Source organism: Monodelphis domestica, chromosome 4, assembly GCF_027887165.1.
Source record: "Monodelphis domestica isolate mMonDom1 chromosome 4, mMonDom1.pri, whole genome shotgun sequence".
Classification (NCBI taxonomy): Eukaryota; Metazoa; Chordata; class Mammalia; order Didelphimorphia; family Didelphidae; genus Monodelphis; species Monodelphis domestica.
In genome coordinates, this window is record NC_077230.1 from 84073195 (window position 1) to 84085587 (window position 12393).

At 37.5% G+C, this 12393-nt stretch overlaps 1 protein-coding gene across 2 annotated transcripts in view; it reads right to left on the bottom strand.

Moving 5' to 3' along the window:
* Nucleotides 1-12393, bottom strand: part of GPR156 (G protein-coupled receptor 156) — a 129819-nt gene that overhangs the window by 19833 nt on the left and 97593 nt on the right. For both annotated transcript variants that reach the window (XM_007493750.3, XM_007493747.3), the window contains exon 8: nt 6028-6264. In XM_007493750.3, coding sequence (XP_007493812.2) covers nt 6028-6264 — 237 coding nt within the window. The remainder of the gene's footprint in view (nt 1-6027; nt 6265-12393) is intronic.

A 12393-nucleotide genomic window follows, 5' to 3' on the forward strand; every position in this document is an offset into this window, starting at 1 on the left:
AAATAGGCAACTTTATAAAGAAAAACATCAAATAATAAAGTGTAAACTATACTTAATGTTCAGTTAGAAGAAAGAAAAATATGAGAGAGAGGTATGGGTGGGGGGGACTATGAAGAAAGGTAGAAAGGGAAATGGTCAGAAAGAAGAGACGAAAGAAGAAAGAAGAAGAAAAGCCAAGATCTCTCATTTTCTCAATCCTCACTCCCAGCAACAGCTGCTGTCCTTCTCCACCTCAAGAAGTCAATGCCTGTTGAGTGCGTAGATCTTTAATATAAAATTGAAAATTAACCTACGACTCATATTCTTCTACATTTTTTGTGTGTGTACATGTGAATATACCTCCATACTAAATTTTGGATAAGAGGTAGTGTGGTTTAGTGGAATAAGCTAGGATGCTCCCGATTGAATGTAAGCTCCTTGAGGACAGGGACAATTTTATTTTTGTATCCCTCTTCCCTTGGGTGCTTAATAAAGGTTTGATTGACGTAAGAATGGAAAGACCTATGTTTCAGTTTTGGTTATGACATTATCAACTGTGATGACTTTATTTGTGTGACCTGAGAAAAGTTATACAGCCTCTCTGGGCTTCAGTTTCCTCATTTGGAAAATGAAAATGTCAGCTTTGCCCACCTCACAGGGCCACTGAAGATTTAACAACACACACACACACATACATATAGATGCATACATACATTATATATATATATATATATATATGTCTTTGTAACTGAAAAGGGCTATAAAATATGGCTTTATTCTTATAATCTAGAGCAAGGAACCAAACATTTGTGAATTTGTTCTTACAATGTGTGTATATTTGATAACTATTTCAATATAATGTATTTCCTTTGTCATTCTAGATGTTGGTTCAAATCCTACCTCAGACATTTACTAGCTATGTGTTCCTAAACTGGGTTAGCCACAACCTCTTTCAGCTTCACTTTCCCTAAACCGGAGAATATAATACTACCTAGCTACCAGGGTTATTGCGAGGAACAAATAGGAGAATTTGTAAAGCACTTGGTGAATCTTCAAGTGCTATGCAAATGCTAGTTTTTGTTACTATTATTATTACAAAGAAAAAGCAATCATCTTTGGTACAGCGCTGTTTAAACAGCTCCAGCAATCAATTCCATTTCCGGACAGCTCTAATTTGGGAATGCTGCAGAAGGAGGCTGCCCATAACTATATATCAAAGGCAGAGACTTCTGGAAATTGTTCCTCATATTACAGAGCTGCTAGCAGGGAGCATAGAAAGAGAGATGCTTCTCTGGGATGTCTAGGTACCAAGAGGCCTTCCTCATGTTTATATGACTCTGGAGAATATCCTTACTTCAAGTTACTAGAAGTTTTTTAATTCATTTTATTTTTTAAAAAATAAACCCTTACTTTCTGTCTTGGTATCAGTTCTAAGACAGAATTGCAGCGAGGGCTAGGCAATCAGAGTTAAGTGACACTGAGGGTCACACAGCTGGGAAGAGACTAAATTTGAACCTAGGACCTCTCATCTCCAGACCTGGTACTCTATCCACTGTACTACCCAGCTACTCCAACTAGAGGTTTTAAGGAATAGCACAAATGAGTGATCCATGAATTTGCATAAGTTCATCAATAACTGCATCCTTGACAACATGTTCTGAACCATCTTTTTTTAAAAAATCATTTAATTTTGTTTTTTTTTCAGTTACACATAGAAAAAATTTTTGACAATTGTTTTCTGACATCTTCAGATTCAGATTTCCCCCCTCCCTCCCTTTTCCTCCATCCCTGAGGTAGTAAGTAGTCTGATACAGTATACATCAGTGCTTTCATGCAATACATATTTCCATGTTACTCCTATCATGATAGAAGACACATATCACACATACAATAAAAAACTCATGAAGGAAATAAATTGGAAGATGGTATGCTTTGATTTGTAATCAGACACAATAGTTCCTTCTCTGGCTATGGATAGCATTTTTTTGTCATGAGTCCCTTGTGGTTATCTTGGAAACTTGCTTTGCTGATAATGGTTTAGTACTTCACAGCTGAACGTTGTACAATATTTCTGGTACTGTATACATTGTTTTCCTGGTTCTGTTCTGCATCAGTTGAAATAAGTCTTTCCAGGTTTTTCTGAACTCATCTTTATGGATCAATAGTATTCCATTTACAACTGTGTGCCACAACTTGTTCAGCCATTACTCAAGTGAGGGACAACCCTTCGGTTTCCAATTCTTTGGCACTACAAAAATTGCAGCTAAAATATTTTTGTATAGGTAAGTCCTTTCCCCCCTTATCTCTCCAGTTGTGGTATTACTGGGCTGGGTCAAAGGATATACATAGTTTTATGACTTTTTAAGTGGGTAAACTATTCTTTATCCTTTTTGGTGTACTTATGCCCCAGGTCATGAGACAATGATGAAATAATTACACATATGTCAAAAGGAGTGACAGGATTAACAGTGTAAAGGGATTATCATCTTTATGTTTCCAGTGGAAATTTCTCAGATCCTTCCTTGGATACTTATCAATTAATTGTGTGACTCTGGACAGGTCACTTCACCTTTATGGGCCTTGGTTCTCTTATCTATAAAATGACCCAGCTTGAACTAGTTCATGAGAAATGGTTAAATTTTCCATGTCAGAAATTGGTAAAAGCTTCAAGTCAGGGCTTAATTTATTGTTTTGTTGATTGTCTAGACTTAAGAAAGTGATAGAAAAATGTTAATGCATAGTAAACTTAAAAATGTGTGTAAATTTTTTTTTTTGGAGGGCTTGTTGTTGAATATTTACAGCACACTGCTAGACTCAATGACCTTTGGAAGGTCCCTTCCAGTTTGAAATCTATGATCCTCAAAAAAAGAGGGGAAAGGATCTTTTGTACAAAAATATTTAAAGTAACTTTCTGTGATGGCAAAGAATTGGAAGCTGATGGAGTGCCCATCTACTGGGGAATGGCCAAACAGGTTGTGGTATATGACAGTAATGGAATATTGTGCTATCAGAAATGACAAGGAAGAGAATTTTTTTTAAAACCTTTAAAGACTAATATGAACTGATGCAGAATAAAGTAAGCAGAACCAGGAGAACATTGTATATAGTAAAAACAATATTGTATATCAACTGTGAATGATTTAGCTATTCTCAACAATACATCCAAGACTCATAATAATACATCAAAAGACTCATGATGAAAAATGCCATTTGTCTCCAGAGAAAAAACTAATGGAACATGAATGCAGGCTGAGGTAAACTTTCTTTCATTTCTTTCTTCATTTTTCATTTCTTTTCTTCTACAACATAACTAATAAGGAATTTATGTTTTCCATGATTGCACATGTACAACCTCTTGCTGTCTCAGAAAGCAGGCAAAGGGAGGGGGGAAGGGAGAGAATTTGGAACTCAGATTACAAAAATGAATATTGAAAATGACTTTTACATGTAATTGGGGGAAAGATTATTAAAAAGATTTTTTTAAGTTCATGATTCTTTTACTCAAATATAGGGTGGTCAATTTGATCTTCCAAATATTAGTTATTAATTTCTTCAAAAATGGCAGAGATGACCAGCCCAGCCAAATGAACCCTGCCTTGAGCTCCAAGTAGCCCAGCTGATGAAAACTAAAAAACCAAAAGTTTTCCCCTCCCCATTCTACAGACCTTTTATCTGAAAAATGTTCCTTTTGAAATGCAAATTTTCCTACAATACTACTTCAGCCAGAGTCTTAATAAACACTTTAATTCTTAACTAATACCTAGTTACTAGAAACTAGTAATTACCTAATTACTAGCTAATACAATGAAAGACAGCTTTCATGAGTTAGAGCTAAAAGGGACTTTAGAGATCACCTAGCCTAGGAGTTCTCAACTCTTTTGGGTCCCCATTACTCTTGGCTTTCAATAAATCTTCTGTTTCCTTCTATTCAATATGAAAGGAAATATGTCATAGGACTCACTATACATATGCACATAAGAAATAAAATTAACATACCCATTAACTCCAATAGGACAATATAGTTATTTGCCAAAGTTATTTGTCAGATATCCAATACCCCTTGTCAAACTTTTTGGGGCCATGTATATCCAGGAGTTATATACATTTTTCATTCTGAACATTTCTACTTTGGAAATCAGCAAACCGCAAGTCAGAACTTGGTTTATTATTTTGTTGATTATCTAGACTTAAGAAAATGATTGAGGAAATGCTAATAATGCAGGTTAACTTAAAAAAAATGTATCATACATAAACAGCTTGATTTCTGTATGAACTGGAATGACCTCCATGAACTGATGAAGGGTGAAATGAGCAGAATCAGGAGAACATTGTACACAGAAATGGAAACATTGTGGGATGATCAAATGTAATAGACTCTGCTACTAACAGAAATGCAGTGATCCAGGACAATTCCCAGGGACTTATGAGAAAGAACACTATCCACACTGAAAAAGAACTGTGGGAACAGAAATGCAGAAGGAAAACATATGACTGACTTATTTATATGGGTATAAGATTTGGTTTTAAAAGAATAATGATATGATAACACATATATAACCCAGTGGAATTGCTTGTCAGCTCTGGGAGTGGAGCTGGAAGAGGGGAGGGAGAGAAAATGAATCATGTAACTGTGGGAAATATTTAAAAATAAATATACTGTTAAAAATGTATCATACATTTATGTTATTTTAAAAAGAATTGATTAATACTTATCGGCACACCCCAGCATATATCCAAGGTTGGGAGCCCCTATTCTAGTTGAAATCCCTCATTCAGGATGAAAAAACAAAACCTCAAGAGTTAAGTTACTTTGCCTGGAGTCACGTGCCTTTGCATAGGCTGCTCCCCATATCTAGCATGGACCCCTTTTCCACCTCTGCATCCTAAGATTTCTCTCCTTCCACAAAGAACAGCCAGCAATTTCTCCTACATGTGGCTTTTCCCAATGTCCTCCAGTTATTAGCAGGTCTCCATTTCAGGCATGACAATGGATTTATTTATTTGTATTATGTGCTATATCTCACTCCTTCTACTAATCTCCAAAAGTGTGTGTGTTCCTTGAGGGAAAGGGGAATATATTTTAATGTTTGTCTTTGGGTTTTGTCTTGGTGGCCAAAATGCCTTGAATATAGTTCAGGAAATTAATTTTTGTTGAACTGTTGAGTTCAATTGTCACATACTTGATAAGAGATCTGATCATAATGAATCCTCTGACTTCATATTTAGTGCCCTTTCCCCTTGACTATGCCTACCAAAAAGTCATCTGAAGTCCAGAATGGGAAATAGACTAAATTCTTATGTGAACTGGGAGTGGTCCTGTGCTTCAGGGAAAGGAAGTGCCAGTATGCAGGAAAAAAGAACCAATGAGGAAGACAGGAGGATACTGTAAGTATTAAAGGGATACAGATAATTCCTTGTACAGCAATCAGGCAGTTACAATGGGGCTCTGAGATCATGTGGCAGCTGACTGCACGACAAAAACCACTTTTGCTAAGGTATTTAGGTGCCCCGTATAAAGGGACTGGGGAAGCTGGTATATCCTTGGTTAAATGACCCAAGAATATGGTAGAGAAAACATTCAATGAGGGTAACTTGTGCAAGGGCAGGAGAGAGACTGGCTGAGATTTAGAGGAGCAATGCAATAGTGAACTAGCCCTACCACAGAATATCAGCCACCCTTCTTTTGGAGATGAGGGTCATCTAAACTTCTGGTTTCACAAATATAGGCGATGCCCAGAGGAGTACAACCCTTCTAAAAAAACAGATGGATAATTCTACAAGTTATAATCTTAGAGAATTTCTTGGGGGCACTGAGAGGTGAATGACTTGCCCAAGATCACAAAACCAAGGCATGACAGAGATGGGATTAGAATTCAGGTCTTCCCAACTCCAAGGCTGGCTTTCTATTCAGCCTGATTCTCACTCATCTTATTCTCAACTATGAAAATAGATGGCCCTGAATGAGTCAAAGGAACTTAAGACCAACAATTCAGCACAAAACCCATTAGTTCTTATGTGCTTAACATAGCACCCTCTCAGCATACTCACTTGTGGAATGAAGATGAAGCAGTTGATCGTTGTGGTGCAAACAAAGATGCCTCCAGCTGTGAGTCCAAAGACGAGATTGGGCCAGTCATGGAAGAATCTGGTGACCAAGAAAAGGAGCCCAGCAGCCAGCACAACAAGATTGGCTCCAACCATGATGGTCAGGGACTGATTCACTGGTGGAGAGCTGACGTGGTCTGTCCGCCCAGCCAGGTAGGCACCATAGAGCAGCACTATACCCTGAAGTCAAAAATAATAAACAAAGAATGTCCTTTAGATGAGGAATTTGAAGACATTTACAAACTCTCAGATATCTAAGAAGAATAGTGACCAAAATATACGATTTAATTTTTAATTAAAAGAACTCATTTTATTTTTAGGGATACTTTAAAAAATATCAACTTTATTTGCATATAAATATATTTTCCCCTAATCCCTAGCAACCCCCTTTATAACAAAAAAGCAAGTCGACAAAACTAACCAGCACATCAGGCAAATCTTAACATTATATGCTATATTTTACCTCCATCGTCCCCCATTTCTGCTAAAAAGGGAGGAATGATATATTTTCTAAACTCTTCCAGTGCCAGACTTGGCTTTTTTATAATTACACAAGTGTAAAGCTTTGTTTATGGTTGCCTCTGTTATTTCCATTTACATCATTGCAGTACTTGGGTATACAGGTATCCCTTCCACATCATGGGGGTTAGGGGCCTGGCACCCCCAAGATCTAGAAAACTTGTATAAAAATACCAGAGAAGTCTGATTTTTTTCTTTTTGTCTTTTATGAGGTTTAACATGTAAAATGTGGGTGAATTATTTAGCCATTGGCTATATGTAGGTCATGTTAAGTAAAAACGAGATCCTGAACTTTTTCTATATTATCTGCTACTTCTGCAAAACTCCCTAAAAATTCCCATTTAATTTATGCCAACCAGTAACATATCAAAACTGTGATGGGAAAAGTCACTATGTATTGCTCTCCTGCTTTTGTTCCCTTCCTTCTTCATAATTCACTACTTTTACTAGCTGCTGCTCTTACTAGACTATAAGCTCCTTGAAGGCAGGAGTTCCATCTTATTTGTCTCTATATTTCTATTAGCCTTATTCATAATAGACACATGATCCATCTTGAATGGATGAACATTGTGGTTGAAATAGATCTAAAAGAACTTTGGTGAAGTTATGTTTGAGGGCTTTATTGGTATTTAGTTTCCATTTCTAAACCAAGGGAATCAGACTAAGTGCTTTCCTTAGAAGGAGTTCCTTCTAGCTCTAACACCCAGTCATCTGTAATCTAGCTTATTGTCTAAGGGCACTGAACATTAGAGTGTTCAGTAAAAAAATGATTTGTACATATCTGAAGAATCACTATTGGGTGATTATTGTTGTTCAGTGGTTTTTCAGTCATGTCTGACTTTTCATGACCCCATTTGGGGTTTTCTTGGCAAAAATAGAGTGGTTTCTCATTTCCTTCTCCAGCTCATTTTACAGATAAAGACACTGAGACAAATAGGGTTAAGTGACTGGCCCAGGGTCACACGGCTAGTAAGAATTTAAGGGCAGATTTGAACTCAGGGAAGATGAGTCTTCCTAACTCTAAGCCTGGTGCTCTAGTCATTGTGCCACTGTCAAGACTTGGAATCCCAGCCAAACAGACCCATTTGCCGTTCTGCATGCACCACATTCTATCTTCTGTTTCCATGTCTTTGCATAATCTGGTCTCTCATACCTAGAATACACTCCTTTATCGCCATCATCTCTTAGAATCCCCAACTTCCTTCAAAGTTCAACTCAACTATCACCCCTATATGAGGTTTTCCTTCTATTCTCCAAGCCAAAAATGGCATTCTGCACTTCTGTGTACTTCTATGCTGTTTCTTCTGATAGACGATAAGCTCCTAGAAGGCAGAAATTGTCATTCTTGTCTTTGTATTCCTGGTGCCTGGCATGCAGGACGCATTTAATAAATACGTCTTGACTGACTGATCTCGCAAGGACCAGCCACATGCCTACTGCTTTTTCCTTTAGCCAGGCACATACATTAATTTTTAGAAAAAGCTTTGTAATTGCAATGCACAGTGTTATCCTTTGTATTTATTTGTATTTGTTCTCCTCAAATTTATTTTGCAGATATTCAAGTATATCCCTGCTGTCTCTCCATTGGAATACAAGCCCCCTTTGAACAAAGATTGTTTCTTTCTTCTATTTGTATCTCTGGTCTACTTATAATACATATTTAATTAATACTTATTGATTAATTGATCCTTATTACATTAGTGTAGTAGATGAACCTGGAGTCAGGAAAACTCATCTTCTTGAGCTCCAATCTAGCCTCAGACACTTATTAGCTATATGACTCTGGGCAAGTTATTTAGCCCAATGTGCCTCAGTTTCCTCATCTGTAAAATGAGCTGGAGAAGAAAATGGCAAACCACTCCAGTATCTTTGCCAAGATAACCCCAAAGGGGGTCAAGAAGAATTGGACGTGGCTAAAAAGGACCCCCCAAATTAGATAGAAACCTGAGTTTAAACCCCATCTGACAAAAAACAGCTGTGGACTCCTGGGCAAGTTCCTTAGCCATTCAGTGCACTGACTCTAAGTAAATGCTAGTCTGTACTGGTAGAAGAAATTCCCTCACAGAGAGTTCCCTGTATCAGTGAAACCATGGACCTGGACAATACATTTATTTCATTATTAGAAGCTTCCATTACAATTCTACTGTATGGCATGGAAGTAATCCTGGACTTCCTAAGCCTATGCCAGTCAAAGACAAGTTATGTCAGGTTTTGGCAAGCTGGAAGAGCTTGACGATGGATCTGATGATAGACTGTGTCACTCTCTGAAGGGGAGAGAGGCTCATTTCTAGGGATGGCCACAATGAAATAAGTCTTCCAGCTACAGTAACTCTCCAAGTCCACATACTGAGTTTTAGAGGAGAAGAAAGTCTCACATCCACAAAATCACAGATCCTGGAAGTAAGGAAGCATATTATTATAGGCACAAGACAGAGTAGGTGGTGTGATTTTGAGGGAAACTGTGAAATTCTCACTCTTTCCAAAAATCCCTTCCCCAACAGCCTACTATTGGGCACGAAATTCCAAAATTAGAAATTCATTCATTTGAATAGAGATATTGTTACCCCCAGGCATCCTCCAGTTAAAACAAAGAACAAGGCCTTACAATTATATGAGTATTTTAGTCATATCGCACTTTGTCCCCATGAAATACTGTTGTGGATTTCCATTTTACATATAAAGAAATGGAGGATTCGAGAGGTAAAGGGACTTGCACACAGTCACACTGCTAGGAAATAAATCTGGAATTCAAACTCAGGTTTTTTGAAAAATATATAAAATTTTTTAAATTTAAAAAACTGACCTCTCCTCCTCCAATGTCCATTAAGAATAAAAGAAAACCAAAACCCCTATGACAAACATGTATAATTAAGTGAAACATATTGCCCATATCAAGAAAAAAAATCTCATTTTATGCTCTAGAATTCAAGTCTTTGGATCCGAAGTCTGATGATCTTTGCGCCACACCAAGCTGTCTTTCTGATGACTGATAATAATTCAAACTCTTGCATTTCACAAAGGATTTGCATTTTTCAATGGCCAACCATTTTTTCTCTCTCCTTTCTTTCTCATTGAGAAAGGAAATAGGAGGAAAAAACTCTCATAACCAATATGCACAATCAGGCCAAACAAATTCCCATATTGATCATGTCCAACAATAGGTCTCATTCTACAAATTGAGTGCATTGCCTGTCTGTTAGCCAGAGTAGACGTCTTCCTTGCTGTTGCTTTGGAATCATGGCTAGCAATTGCTTCAATAAGAGTTCTTAAGTTTTTCAAAATTGTTTGATTCTACAATGTTATTATTGGAGAAATTGTTCTCCTGATTTTATTTGCTTCACTCACAAGGACTGAAGACTTCATTTAGCTCAAGTTAAGGGAGATTTTTTTTTAAAGGAAAGGACATTCCATTTGTCCCTATAATCATTGTACGTATAGCCTTGGTGAGAGCTCCATGATGACAATGGCTACCAGTTTCACCTTTTTCTGCCCAGGGCAGATATTAATAGATCTTCTGCACAGGGATGAGATTGTCAGGGTAGCCTAAGACCCTGCCATGGTACTGTACCAAGATTTCCAGCAAATAGGGTTTTGAGCAGGATATTTTTTCCTCTAGAGCTGTGGGGCTTTGGATCTGGCCCCTTGGTTTTGGCAAAGGCCTAATAGAACCTTCAGGATAGAGTACGAGGCCTGAAATCAGGAGAATCTGGGCTCAAATCTGGCCTCAGACATTTCCTAGTTGGGTGATTCTAGGCAAATCACACATAACCCCAAATGTGTAGCTGTGATGATTCTTCTCTCTTAGAACTGACAGAAGGTAAGAGTTTTGTTTTTTTTTTTAAAAAGAAGACCCTTTGAGAACCATGTAATCTGTTATAAATTCAGACTCAAAAGTACACGTGTCCATGTTACGTACACGTAAAGTTGTCTGATATAGTTGATAGAATCTTGAACTCAAAGTCAGGAAGATAATTTCACTGCCCTGTGCCTCATTTTCCTTATCTGTAACATGAAGAGGTTGATTCTGAAGATCTCCAATGTCTCTTTAGCTCTAAATCTATTATGTGCGTATAAAACTTAAAATCTTATTTATTTATTCCTCCTCCCTCTTCACACATCTTGGGGACATCTGGGGCTTTGAAATTCCCTTCTGTTTATACTATGTGGTTTCCTACCAGCTTGGGTAAGTCACTTAAGCTCTCTCAGCATCAGTTTCCTCATCTTTAAAATGAAATTATCATGAAAAAATTAATTTAAAATGCATATTCCTTGTGAGATGCAAACCAGGATTCAAACCCCGTTTCTCTGATAACAAATCCAGTTGTCTAAAACGTGAGAACAACAGCATAAATGTTCTTAGCGGGAATTATTCTTTTTAAAAAAAAACATATCAATGTTGATTTTAACTATTTCAAGTGTTTGACACTCAACTAATGATTTTTAAAAATTATTTTTATATTCAATTATATAGATTAACTCTTATTTAAGAGACACTATGGAGTAAGAAAGATACTATGAGGAAGAGTCTATATGACCTTGGACAAATCATTCTCTTTGTAAAATGGAGGCAAAAATTAGTGTGGTGAGATGTGGAGAGCCATCATACCCCTGCTGTCTGACAGAGTCATAGTCTGGGATGATGAAGGCTGCTTTGCAGCCTTCAGAAAAGATGAGGCACTCACTGAACCCACTCAGTGTGACTTCTCCCTCTAACTTCCCTTCCTAATGGAATTGTTATGGTTATTGTTCTTTTCCCAATACAGGAGAAATAACATAAGAGCAAATACTTACCAGGTTAACACGCATATGCCCACATATGCCCCACTTTAATCCCCTCAGATTATTACCCTAAAAAGATTACATTCACAAAATCAAATCCCAAAGATCATCACCCATTACCCCTCTCTTTTCCCTCCTAGCAGAGGTACACTCAGACCCCACACCCACTGTTAGTCAAACACACAAGCCTCAATCCATCACTCCTCTAGAAACACAGTTACTGACATACTTCACTGGTTTGTTAAGCTTACAATAAACAGGCACATCGCCAAGGTCTCTTAATGAAACACAAGAAAAATGTAACTTGGAAACTGAGGAAATTCCTGATTCTGGTCTGTCTTAATTATTTACTCTCTAACCCCATACCCAGCTACGAAATGTTTTGTTACCTATCTCCTAAGACTTTGGATCTAAATAATTGGGATTGATTGTGAAAGCAGATCAAAAGAAACAATGATTCTCCTAGCTGGTCATCCTGGAGGTCAGGAGGAACTAACCTCCAGATTACCCTATCCATGTCATTCATCTTCATCACCAACCTTTCTGTTGTAGCAACATAGTGAATGATCACAGAATGTTAATTAAGTGATTTGTTAATGTATGACATATCCAATTATCTGTAGATCATGTTTGTTAAAAAATGATTATATGCCAGAAAAGTATGTACTCACTAAAGTTATAAAATAAACAAACCCTTGTGCTATGGCAGAATGACTGAATGACGCCTAAGCACAAGTTTGAGCACTTAATCGTCTCACATCTTTTATTCGCCTGACCGCTCCACCTAGTTAGAAGGACCCTGCACTTTGGGAGACTGTGGGCTCAGCTCTCAAAAGTGAGGTCTGCAAAGAACCTGGAGCTTCTCCAAAGCTTTATAACAGCCGTATATTACTGATATACAAACCTCTAAGCCATGACCTTTGGGTGAGAGAGGGGTCACAGTCAAATTTAGAATACTATTTTGTGTTTAAAGAGAATAACTCTGGTCAAGGACATGCATGCTGCTGTCCC